This window comes from Podarcis bocagei, assembly GCF_964188305.1.
Source record: "Podarcis bocagei genome assembly, chromosome: 17".
NCBI lineage: Eukaryota > Metazoa > Chordata > Lepidosauria > Squamata > Lacertidae > Podarcis > Podarcis bocagei.
This window is the reverse complement of record NC_138143.1, coordinates 10,329,080-10,342,633: the sequence shown is the minus strand read 5'-3', so window position 1 is coordinate 10,342,633 and position 13,554 is coordinate 10,329,080. Positions and strand designations below refer to the sequence as shown.

The following is a 13,554-nucleotide window of genomic DNA, read 5'->3' as shown; positions in this document are numbered from 1 at the left end:
AAGCGGCTTAGTCATGCTGGCCACATGACCCAGAAGCTGTCTGTGGACAAACGCCGGCTCCCTCGGCCTATAGAGCGAGATGAGCGCCGCAACCCCAGAGTCGTCTGCTACTGGACCTAACGGTCAGGGGTACCTTTACCTTTAACAATAATAATTAACAATACTAACAATATTGCCACCCAGACTCTGCCTTTACACCCCTTCATAGACTCTGGCCTCCTTCCATCATTTGCACAGATTCGTTGAGATCAGGATTTCCCCAAACTTGGGTTTCCAGGTGTTTTCAAACTACAGTTCCCATCATCCCTGACCACAGGTGCTGATAGCTAGGGATAATGGGAGTTATAGTCCAAAAACAGCTGGAGACTCAAGTATGGGAAACCCTGATTAGATGTATAGCTTAGGGCTCATCCAGACATCCTTTCATGTCACTTTTCTAGGCACAGGTCCAGGTTTTAAAGCTCTGTGTCCGAGCAGTTTGTTTGTCCCCTGGGAACACCAATGTCTTACTGCAAACGTCAATCTGCAAAAAAACACCCTGTTTGCCGTTTGCCCCGATTCAGTGGTAAAATGTGAGTTCTCCCAGGGAAAACGCCTGGAACAACAACAAAAAGGATGTCTGGATGACCCCATATTCTGTGCTGAAAGCCCTGAGTGGGTGAATGTCAGGCTTCAGGGACTCGGCTCCCCCCCCCCCCCCCGGTCAGTAGATAAACAGAACAAAGTGAAAGGAGTCTCTTCTCTTATCAGTTAGAATTTTTAATGATCATAGCGAAAGAACAAAGAATCAATTCCTTGGAATGAAAGTGCTCTCAGTTAAGGGTTCCACCCACTTTCTCCCTAGTCACTTCTGCGCCTTGCAACCTGATCTCAAAACCACTGTGCTTTCTGAGCAGCCACCTTATCTGTTCTCCTTGACCTTGGGCTGAGCAGACGGGTGCTTTCCAGTGAAAGAAAGTCTGTTAACTCTCTCTCTCTCCCAGTTCTTCTTCTCCTAGCTCAGCGGTTCTCAACCTGTGGGTCCCCAGATGTTGTTGGACTACAACTCCCATCATCCCTGAGCTCTGGCCTTGCTAGCTAGGGGTGATGGGAGTTGTAGTTCAACAACATCTGGTGACCCACAGGTTGAGAAAGGCTGTCCTAGCTGTTCATCACCCAGTTCTTCCCAACTTCTGCCTTTTGAACTATGCCCCTCTGCAAACCATTGTTCCAAATCTATACTGTCCCATGGCTGCTGGGAAGATTCAGGATCCTGAGCAGGAGCTTTGGGGGGGGGGGGGAGGCTCCCACCATTCCTCCTCAGCACAGTCCCTGGCAGTGAAACACAACTGAAAGGAAAGAGGGTTCGTGCCCCTTCTGAACTCAGATATGCATCCCGGCCTTCCTTTCATGAAGGCACCTTGAGGGCAGCTTGCCTGCCCACCCCAACCCTCCTCACCTTGATTGTTTTTGTCTGTAGTTTGAGCCCATTCAACGTGTTGATTGCTTTATCAGCATCGTTGGAGTCAACATAATTGACAAAGCCGTAGCCTAAGCTCTGCCCTGGTGGGGAAGAAGGGAAAGAGGTTACAGTGGAGGAGCTGCCAAGGAAGGAAGGAAGGAAGGAAGAGACGCAGAAATGGAGAAGGGAGGTTTCTTTCAAACCAAAGGGGGAGGGAATAATTAACGCGAAGGTAGCATTTTCAAAAGATCTGAAACAAAAGCTTAAAGCTCTTCAAGTCTGATGCAATTTTAACATCTGAATATAAAGGTTAAAATTGGAATATAAGGGTTGTTTCAGTGGGTTCAGAACTATCCTGTGAATGCTGCAGTATATCATTTTGTGCCCCTCACTCCTTCAGCTCCTGCCTGCGTTGCTCAGAATACAATGTGTGGCCTATCGAGTTATTTTGGGGGCCACAAAAGACATGATGCAGGAGAGCTGTGGACCATCTCCAGATGGTTTGGGGTTTTTTGGTTCCTTATTGAAAAGCAGATGTGGGGGTGGCAAATTTGACCACAGCAGAGATAGGGGAAAGTAGTGCCTAACCCTTTCCCCTCCCCAAACTGACCCTCACACACTTGTGTTTTTCTCAAGCAGGGGAGAAGATACAGGGATCCGAAATCTATATCCTGCAGGTGAGGAAGCAGCTTGGTGGGAGCAAATTTTGATCAGAAAAATGGTCCACAAGTTAAACACTTATCTCCCCCACCCATGGTTTCTTTATTGTATTTACATATTTATTAATCTTACACCCTGTCCTTCCTCTAAAAGGAGCTTAGGGTGACAAACACACAAGGGATCAAACAATTAAAGCATCTTAAGAACTATTCCAGTACAGAAACTGGATAGGATCTGCACTTTAAAAGTCTCGTTGGAAGAGGAGAGTCTTCAAGCAGGCCACCGAAAATACAACAGATATGGTGCCTGTCTATTATATAATGTTGTCCTATCAAATTCACACAAGTACCGTGTGCGTAGATAAGAAAGGCCTATAGCACCGTGGTACAGCACCTCATTTGCAGTTTCAGTCTCCGACACCTCTGTATAGGGCCGGGAGACCTCTGCCTAAAAGCTTGGAAAGCTGCTGTCGATCAGTGCTGACACTACTGAATAGCTGGACCAGTTGTCTGGGGGCTCATTTAGACTTCCTTTAGCCCCAGGCTTTCTAGGCAAAGGTTCGAGCACTTTGTTTCCCTCCCCCCCATGCTTTCCCCACGAAAACTCGCTCTTTACTGCTGAATCAGAACAAATGGCATTCCATGGAAAAGCTGTTTGCTCTGATTCAGCAGTAAAGAGCAGGTTTTTGCAAAGAAAGCCCCTAGAAATTGTGGGGCAAAAGGTTAAGTGTGGATAAGCCCTGACTTGGTAGAAGACTGCTTCTACCAAGCATTTTAGCTAAACCAAAAATATTTGGAGATTGGCTCTCCCACACCCTGTCTGTAATTTGGTCTTGGGGCAGCATGCAATTTTTTCATGGGTTCTTTTCATCCACTTTAGTCGGATGTGGAAGCTAATGGTCTAGAGCAGAGCTTCCCAAACTTGGGTCTCTCTCCAGCTGCTTTTGGACTACAACTCCCATCATCCCTAGCTAGCAGGACCAGTGATCAGGGATGATGCAAACTGTAGTCCAAAAACAGCTGGAGATGCAAGTTTGGGAAGCCCCTGGTCTAAGGGAACTGCAGCCTATAGACGAATTCAGGAGGGCACTGCAACACACCTTATGTTTCAGCCAATGACACAACCATCCTCCACAACCTAAGAATACCTACAAACTCAGGTCCCAGAGCCCTAGTAGGAGGGCCTCACATCATTACGTAACTGGGTGTCAGAAACACGACCATGGTCAGCATTTGCTAATAAACTCTCAAAGGAGTATTTTTAAACAAACTGGTTTCAGCTCTAGCCTATGCCAAAGTAGCAACCCTTCCATCGGCTATTAGAATGAGAGTGATCTGGAAACTAGTCCCAGAATCCTGTTTTGGACTAACAGGAGCACTAGACAACAAATTAACATTAAACAAAAGCGCTACTAAAAATCAAGTTACTGATCGGAGGGGGCCTCATTTAATTTCAGAAAGGCACAGACTCTTATTAATAGAAGCAGCAGTTCTTAAGTAACAGTCCTTAGTCCAGAAGGCCTTAATAGAGAAACAAGCGGGGGCTCAAAGAAAATGTGTTGGGTCTCTGGGCTGCTGCTGTTTAGACCTCCCACCTGTTCAGAGATTATGCAGGGGTTCCAGGGTGTGTGTGAGGAACGGCTCATTATTTCCTTGGTCACTTAAATGGCCTCGTCCCAGTATACCTGAAGGAGTGTCCCCACCGCCATCGTTCAGTCCGGACAGTGAGGTCCAGCGCCGAGGGCCTTCTGGCAGTTCCCTCACTGCGAGAAGCCAAGTTACAGGGAACCAGACAGAGGGCCTTCTCGGTAGTGGCACCCACCCTGTGGAATGCCCTCCCACCAGATGTCAAGGAAATAAACAACTATCTGACTTTTAGAAGACATCTGGAGGCAGCCCTGTATCGGGATGTTTTTAATGCTTGATGTTTTTATTATGTTTTTAATATAATAAAAAGCCACCCAGAGTGTCTGGGGAAACCCAGCAAGATGGGCAGGGTATAAACAATAAAATAATTATTAAGGGAATCATGCTTGTTTTTTAAAACCTCATTGCATGCATGCCCTTGTTGTAAACCGTCAGGGCAGATATAGTGAACCCACAAGTCAGATCAAGCTGTGCATCCCTTTGAAATGGCTCACCAGCCCCCCCACTTGGAAACACCCCCCCCAACACAACACTGGGCTAGGATGAGAGGTTTAACCCACTCCACCAGCCCAAAGTTGCAATGGGTCAATGTCCGCACCACAGCAGTAAGCTTGCTGAGGCTTAAAGCTTCTCCACCAAGCGCAGCACTATGCTGGGGAGGTATCTGTGTGTAAAATGGGGAGGGTGATCTGTGTTTCTGTATGTATGCGTGAGAGCATGTGTGCTGTATGCAGGGCTGGATTTAGGTTTGATGAGGCCGTAAGCTACTGAAGGTAATGGGGCCCCTTATATGTCCAGCTGCCCTTTGTCAACAACAAATTGCCGCTGTTTTTTGTGTTGAATATATGCTATATGGTCATTTATGGACCTAATAGGTATCTAAAGCCATTTGCAACCCATCCATGCAGAATGGAGGCACCCTAGATACAGAAATGAGCAAACCAGTGATATTTTAGGGAGTAGGCTAGCAGGCGGGGCCCATTACAGTGGTACCTCAGGTTATGAACTTAATTCGTTTCAGAGGTCCGTTCTTAACCTGAAACCGTTCTTAACCTGAGGTGTGCTTTCGCTAATGGGGCCTTCTGCTGCCACCGCGCTGCTGCCGCACGATTTCCATTCTCATCCTGGGGCAAAGTTCTCAACCCGAGATACTACTTCTGGGTGAGCGGAGTTTGTAACCTGAAGCGTCTGTAACCCAAGGTGTCTGTAACTTGAGGTACCACTGTACTTACATCATAGGAGCCTACACAACACAAAACGCTGTTGCTGTATGTAGGTTTTATTTTTGTTTTTTTATCTTATATTTTGGAAATGTACATCCAGTTTTTCCCCCCTTTCAATTTTTTGGGGCCCCCAAGAGAGTGGGACCCTAAGCTAGAGCTTGTTTAGATTATACGTAAATCCGGCACTGAGCTTGTGTGTGCTGAACCATATGGCTGGTGTGTGGTTGTTAACCACATTGGAAATGACCCTTATCTGCGCCTGCCGCCATGCAGTCCTTGGAGGGCCCCCAAAAAAGGTTAGCCACGCGGGTGGCGCTGCAGGTTAAACCACAGAGCCTAGGACTTGCCGATCAGAAGGTCAGCGGTTCGAATCCCCGCGACGGGGTGAGCTTCCGTTGCTCGGTCCCTGCTCCTGCCAACCCAGCAGTTCAAAATCACGTCAAAGTGCAAGTAGATAAATAGGTACCGCTCTGGCGGGAAGGTAAACAGCGTTTCTGTGTGCTTCGCCAGAAGCGGCTTAGTCCTGCTGGCCACATGACCCGGAAGTTGTACGCCGGCTCCCTTGGCCTATAGAGCGAAATGAGCGCCACAACCTCAGAGTCATCCACGACTGGACCTAACGTTCAGGGGTCCCTTTACCTTTACCTCTGGGTTAGGGCCTCAACTGCTTCTCCACACCTTTTCACTTCCCCAGCTGACACCCTCAGCATTGATGGAGGCTACTACGCAAGCTCAGTCCTCCTTGAGCTGCTACCTGAGGAGTCTATTGCGGAAGCAGGCAGAAACTATTCTGTCTGTAGGTGGCCCTGTTCCACTGCCAAACTGACAGATACAGGATACAGGACCACCCAGTTCAGCATTTGATTATGCTGATGACAATGACTAGCTGGGGGAATTCTCTGAAATGTTCCTCACGTGCTGAAAAGGAAACCTACTCATCTACCTAAATTTTGAAATTTAAACTGAGAGGTGGTTTGCCTTTTTTAAAAACGTGCTGCAGACTCTTCAGCAAAAACTTCCAAGTAATACTACATGCACATCACCACCACCCCCTTCTCCTCGCAGCTTTGCTTGCGTCATGTAATAAAAATTTAAAGTCTTATATATATAATAAATGTTCATAAATGTACCAACCAAGCACATACATAGATATGGGGACCACATGTCTGGAGCAGAACAGGAAGACCGCCCTGAAACCATTTTGACTCTCAAACTGACCAAATGTGTTCTCTGCAAGGAAGGAGGGGGTGACGGAACCTCCCCATTGTCTCAGGAATTGGGTAATCACCATCTCAAAGGAATGGCCAGACTACCAGGAAAGGCAATCAGATAAGGCATTATCAGATAACCTGGCAGACAGGAAAAACAACATTCAAATTTCTGTTGTAGACCGCCTTTTCTGTGGTATGATATTTGTGGGGGGTGGTCTTGGGTTACACCCCTTCTGTGATGTATGTATGATGTATGGAGGGGTGGTCTTGAGCTCCAGGGCAGGGAATTTAAAATGTCTATATAAGGGCAGGCACACCTTGATTCTGGGTCCTCCTGCGTGTGAGGGGAGCACCCTGTTGCAACAGCTTTAATAAAGATCAGGCTTACTAGCTGCTTTGCTTCTCAATATTCTCTGGTTGGCCTCTGTTATTTTCTCTTACCGATAGGGAATCCACTTAAGGACTCTGTACGGGCTCTTGGATACCCCATAAGGGAAGAAGGGTAGATTTTGTTTACAACAGTCACAACCAGGGCAATGGTTGAGTTTCAACCTGGGAGCCTCTCACAGATGGGACCACAGCTCACATCATCTTTGCCTGACAGTTTTGCAGGCTGGAGCGGAGAGGAGCTGAGAGCCCTTCAGCTTCCCTCAACTCTATTCCACACAGTGGCTTTAAGGTAAGAAAATGTGGGGGCTTGCGGCAAGCAGGCAAACCAGTATAAGGGTTTTAGCAGAAAAATGTGTAAGATCCGCTGACGTATAACAGAAAATGCAAATTGTAGCGCGACACTTTTTAATTCTCTAGCAAGATTTTCTCAATTTTCTTTTTTGATTCGTTAATATTAAAATCAACCATGCCATGAGCTTTGTGCTGCTGACTTCACAAAAGTTAAGACATCATAGCAAAAGTTGCACCTTCAGACACAGAGACGCCTTCAGAGACGCCTTCAAACTGCATAATCACCAAAATGTTACACTTGCAGAGGACAATCTCAAGAGTTATAGATTTTTATATATGAGATCAGACAAAATATGCCTCTGTGCTATAAATAATTCAGATTTCATTTGACGTTTTGCACAGCTCAAAAAACAATTAAAATAACATATCCAATTTGATAAATGTTATTAATAGAAATTCCAAGGTTTATCACTTTAACGCATGATACAGCAGCTTTAAGATACCCAGATTTCAGTGTCTGAATTAATGTTAACTGTAATTGTGGAAATTGCATTTTGCCCTATTTGCTTAAGGGCAAAACGAGATATAGCTTGCATTTCCCAGCATCTTTTGATTGCCCAGGCTGAGAGCAGCTGCAGGGGCGATTAGGATTGTGGCAAGTGGAGGGAGGGAGGGTTTTCAATCCTAATTTCCCCCTCCCACCTGGAACCATCATTAGTTGTAGAAGAAAATAATAACAACAACAACAACAACAACAACAACAACAACAACAACAACAACAACAACAACAACAACAACAACATTTTATTTATACCCCGCTCTCCCCGTCCAGGGCTGGGCTCAGGGCGGCTAACACCAAATATAAATCACAATAAAACGTAATAGGAAAAAAAAACACGGTTAATTAATACACGGCTTAAAATACAGTTTAAAATGCAGCTTCATTTTAGTAGGAGCCCATAGATCAAGACCATAAAGGGAGGAAACATCAGATATTCACCTGAGCCAGCTATCCATGCTGGTCCTACATGGGCCAGCAAAAAAGCCAAGCGAAGATTTATATACCAAATCCTATATAAGGGGTCAGAGTGATTCTAAGCCGAAGGCCAGGGGAGACCAGCTCCATCTTGCAGGCCCTGCGGAAAGATGTCAAATCCCGCAGGGCCCTAGTCTCTTGTGACAGAGCATTCCACCAAGTTGGGGCCAGTGCTGAAAAGGCCCTGGTTCTAGTTGAGACCAATCTAACCTCCTTGAGGCTTGGGACCTTCAAAGTGTTGTTATTTATGGACCTTAAGGTCCTCCGCAGGGCATACCAGGAGAAGCAGTTCCGTAGGTACGAGGGTCCTAGATGCTTGTATATTAGTAGTTTGGGAGGGAGAGGGGGCGAGCAATTTACATCAGAGAAAGGGAATCGAGGAGAAAGGGTTAAGTCCTCATTTCTTGCACCACAATCTCAATCCAAACTGTTATCCCCCAATGGCCGCTTATTTATTTAGGAAAAGAAATCAGAAAAAAATTTATAAACTACTCAATAAAAAAGAAATCTCCAAGCAGTGTATATGAAATAATATACAATATTTATTAACAATACACTGAGAAAACAAAGATTTTTAAAACAAGCATATGTAGCTATGTTTTATGTCTGAATAGGATTGCTGAAATAAAAAAAAGTTTTTAGCATGTGTCTACAGCGCTGTGGATTAAACCACAGAGCCTAGGACTTGCCGATCAGAAGGTCGGCGGTTCGAATCCCCGCGACGGGGTGAGCTCCCGTTGCTCAGTCCCTGCTCCTGCCAACCTAGCAGTTCGAAAGCACGTCAAAGTGCAAGTAGATAAATAGGTACCGCTCCGGCGGGAAGGTAAACGGTGTTTCTGTGCGCTGCTCTGGTTCGCCAGAAGCGGCTTAGTCATGCTGGCCACATGACCTGGAAGCTGTATGCCGGCTCCCTCGGCCAAAAAAGCGAGATGAGAGCTGCAACCCCAGAGTCGGCCATGACTAGACCTAATGGTCAGGGGTCCTTTACCTTACAGCAGTAGGGGGTGGGTGTCAACAGGCAGTGAGTTCCAAAGTATTGGTGATGCCACACCGAAATATCAACTCCTCATGAATTTGAAACAACTATCTGGGCCCCTGGAAAAGTGCAAGTTCTGCAGATCAAAATGGTTAAGAAGGTACATATGGTCTATAGTCCATGCTGTGGACTATGCCGAGATGGCAAAACTGATTGGAAAACTCAGAAACCAAGAGGATAAAAGCTTTATAAAAGAATGGGGAAAATTTCTAAGTTATTTAGGAGACCACTATAAGCAGATGGAAACATTAGCACGATTTTGATTTCACTTGTGGTTTAACAATTACCATGGACAATATGGTTTGATATATAAATTGGAGTAGGGAAGAATATGAGGTATTAAATGCTTATAACGGGACCCCATGGAGGGGACGGGAGGAAGTCCTGAGATTCGAAGGAATGTCTTTATATGGATATACTTTTTGATTCTCTGTTTATAACTTTGTATTTGTAAAACTAATAAAAATGATTATACACACACACACACACACAGTGGTGCCTCGCAAGACGAAAAGAATCCGTTCTGTGATTCTCTTCGTCTAGCGGTTTTTTCGTCTTGCGAAGCAAGCCCATTGAAGGATTAGCGGATTAGCGCTATTAGCATCTTATCTGCTGATTGAATCAGCTGATAAGCGGCTTAGCGGCTTAGAAAAAAAGGGGGGAACCGCAGGAACTCGCAAGACATTGTCGTCTTGCGAAGCAAGCCCATAGGAAATTCGTTTTGCGAAGCACCTCCAAAACGGAAAACTCTTTCGTCTAGCGAGTTTTCCGTCTTGCGAGGCATTCGTCTTGCGGGGCACCACTGTATATATATATATATATATATATATATATATATATATATATATATATATATATATAGAAAGAAACCCCTATGGAGCCAGGCGATTCTTCTTAGTAAACTGGTTCCAAGCATCTAAGAACTTCGTATACTAAAAAACGAGACCCCAAACTTGGCCCAGTAACAAATCAGTAGGCAGTGCAGATCTTTGAGCAGAAGTATAATTTTCTGGTTGGATCTCACCCCTGCCAGCAACCGTGCTGCAACATTCTGAACTAGCCCAGCCTTGAAATTACCAACACCTGGACTCCTGTGCCCAAATTATGGTTGCAGCAGTCGTGTTCAGCTGAAGCTGCTAAAAGATGCTCCTAGCCACTGAGGCCACCTGTGTCTCCAGTGGCAAAGGTGGATTCAGGAGCACAGCCAGACTGCATATCTGCCCCTTCAGAAGGAATGCAACCCTGTCCAGGTCAGGCAAAGTTCACAAACATGGCAGCCGCTCACCCGCAGAGCTCTGTCTTGCCCGGAGTCAGACTTTGTTTATTTCTCCTCATCCAGTGCACCACTGCAACCGGGCACTGATCCAGGGTCTGCACAGCCTCTTCTGAGTCAGATGTGATGGGGAAACAGAGCTGAGTGTCCTCAGCAAAGTGATGGCACCTTGCCCTAAATCTGCTAATGACCACTCTCCCAAGTGCTTCATTTAGATATTAAATAGCATTGGAAACAAAACAGCATGGCTTTCAGGACGCCTTCTAAATCCGGTCTGCGGATGGTCCGGGAATAAACGTGTTTTTACATGAGTAGAATGTGTCCTTTTATTTAAAATGCATCTCTGGGTTATTTGTGGGGCCTGCCTGGTGTTTTTACATGAGTAGAATGTGTCCTTTTATTTAAAATGCATCTCTGGGTTATTTGTGGGGCATAGGAATTCATTCATTATATATTTTTTTAAAATATAGTCCAGCCCCCCACAAGATTTGAGGGACAGTAGACCGGCCCCCCCACTGAAAAAATTTGCTGACCCTTGTCTAGTGCTACTCTCCAAAATGAACACTCAGAGGCAGGGAGCAGAACCACTGTAACACAATGTCCACAATATAAACCAACAGTGCCAGTCCAGGAGGATACCAGGGTCACAATGGTATCAAAAAGCCACAGAGAAATTGAGAAAAAGAGAGAGAGAGAGCAAGGTCACACTCCCCTTGTCCCACTGTCAATAAAGGTCATCCATCAGGGCGATCAATTTGTTCCCATGGCTAAGTCTGAATCCTGATTTGAATGTGTCCGTACAGTCATACATTGGAAGTTGAACGGAATCTGTTCCAGAAGTCCGTTCGGCTTCCAAAATGTTCAGAAACCAAAGCATGGCTTATGATTGGCTGTAGAAAGCTCCTGCAGCCAATCGGAAGCCGCTGAAACCCTATCAGAGGTTTGGCTCCCAGAAATAGTTCACAAACCGTAACAGTTACTTCTGGGTTTGCAGCGTTTGGGAGCCAAAACATTCGAAAACTAAGCTGTTCAAAAACCAAGGTAAGACTGTATTATCCATGAATGCCTGAACTTGTTCCACCATAACCATCTACCACCTTCCCTAAATAAGGGGGGTTTGTGGCTAGTTGGTAGCTAGTTTGTCCAAACCAATGGGTCTAGTACTAGTTTATTTAGAACTGGCTGGACCACCACCTTCTCCAAGGTGACAGGAACTACCCCAACATGCAGCAAAGCATTAACCACACTCTGGATCCAACCAGTCATAGCTCCACTGCTAGAGTTAGTAAGCTAAGAGAAACAGGGATCAAGGGGGCAACATGGCTGGGCAGAGAGCTGAAAGCAACTGTAAGTAGAAGGTGATCCCACCACACATTGAGGCTTGGCCATCGGAACCTGCCACAAATGCAGAGTTAAAGCAACTTTATCATCAAAATGTGCAGCCAGTTGGTCTCAAGCAGGTTCTTGAGGGGCTTCAGTGCGAGTCAGCAGTTCCAAACTGCACGGAAGAGCTCCAGTGGTGAGCTTCTTGAGGCACAAAATTCATCTTCTTCAATGCCTTGTAGGCAAAATGATGTCCAGTAAGTGTTTGGTTGACCCTTCAAGGGAACCTCTGAACCGCTTGAGCTCTAGACTTTGTCCAGCCTGTTTCATAGCCCGCAGCTTCTCCAAATACCAGGGAGCATACTGGGTTCTACAAGACCGAAGAGGACACTCAGAAGTGACTGTGTCTCATCTCACCGTTCCACAATAGGAACCAAGGTTTGGACAAGATCATCGGGCTTCTCTGCTGCCAAGTTCCCCAGAACATTCAGAAATCCATCAGTTTCCATCAGACTTCAGGGCAGACCCTCCGAATGGGCCCATCCCAGTTGCAGGGGGGAACTGCCATCACCAGTCCAAACTTTACCAGATGGTGGTCTGACCATGACAATTATTTGCCCTGTACACACCCCAACTTCAGGCCATGCCTTGCATCACTCTGGGTAAAGTCTGTAAATTAAGGGCAGTAAGTTGGACCGAAGGCCATTTGAGACAGCCCCATGGTGGTTGTGGAGGCCATGAAGTTCTGAGTTAGATCTATAGCAGCCTCTGTGTGGATATTAAAGTCATCTAGGGCTTCCAACACCATGCTAGAGATCACCTTGGCCAACTCAGTCTGGGAGGCTGCTGAGCAGAAGAAAAGTGGTTGGTACACCCCCAGTATGCTCCCCTGGCCCAATATCAGGTGCAAGGTCCTCTAAGCCCACCTGAAGATCAATAGTTTTTTTGGTAAAGGGGATGGAAGTCCTATGGACGATGGTGACACACAGACCCAGATTCGCTGGTTTGGCTTAGTGCTGCACTATGTCCCAAGGTAGCAGAGCTGAGTTGGTCAGACCCACCCAGTTCACCCACCCAGGTCTCAGTATGCACACCAAGTCGCCCCCTACAACCTCAGTCAAATGGTGGTAAAGTATGGTCTTATTATGGAATTACGGTAAGTAGCAGCAATGCCAGAGCAGAGAGTTCAGCCCATAAGTGACCAGGTACTTCTGGAAGCAGAGCAGCTGAGAAGCGAAGCATCTGGACCTCTGCCTCAGATGGTAGCCAACCCCTCTTTCCAAACAACAGCTCCGCTTACCCACAATGACCAAAAATAAAACAGCACACAAATAATGTTGGGAAACGCTTCCAGGCATCTTCCATGGCAAGTTTCGTTTTGCCCCTAGAATGACAGACAGACATATTCTGACACTCAGTGGGCAAGAAGAAGGCCCACCCCCTTGAAGAAGGTTGGTTACTATTGAATGATGATGGTGTCTTCCTGCCATTACGTAGGTTGCCTCTCAATGTCTTTATCACCACCGTGTGATAAAGGGTACATCCAAGTTCACAATTGAAACATTCCAACTAATTGGAACTAAACACACATTTCCCTGCTAACTTGATTGTGACAAAGTTTGTAGTTCGGGAATTTAAATCTGGAATCTACATTACAGTCCCCGAGGGGGGAAATGACTGGCATTCGCTATAAAATATGCCACCCAGTCCCTCTTTCTAGTTTTTGAGATATATTTTTTAAAAAAAATTGAGAAAGTATCTTACTAAGTTTCTGGACTGCCCCTTTCAACTTGCTGCTGTTTCCAGCGAGACCACATTCATTCTGCATCCATGAAACGACTACAGGTCAGGAACAGACAATTTGCAGTCAGGGTATTTTGGGCTTGGGCAGAATAATCCAATGGGGCAAGGAAGGGGTGAATTTGTGGTGCAAGAACCACTAAATTCATAACTCTCTGGGCTCATGCCAGAAGGTGGCGGGGGGCAGAGTTTTCTCCTGCCATCCTGCACTGCTCCCCCCGTTT

At 46.0% G+C, this 13,554-nt stretch overlaps 1 protein-coding gene across 6 annotated transcripts in view; it reads right to left on the bottom strand.

The window, feature by feature from the left end:
* The window catches only part of ELAVL3 (ELAV like RNA binding protein 3), a 78,651-nt gene that overhangs the window by 19,389 nt on the left and 45,708 nt on the right, over window positions 1-13,554 (bottom strand). For all 6 annotated transcript variants that reach the window (XM_081176798.1, XM_081176796.1, XM_081176797.1 and 3 more), the window contains exon 3: window positions 1,439-1,542. In XM_081176798.1, coding sequence (XP_081032924.1) covers window positions 1,439-1,542 — 104 coding nt within the window. The remainder of the gene's footprint in view (window positions 1-1,438; window positions 1,543-13,554) is intronic.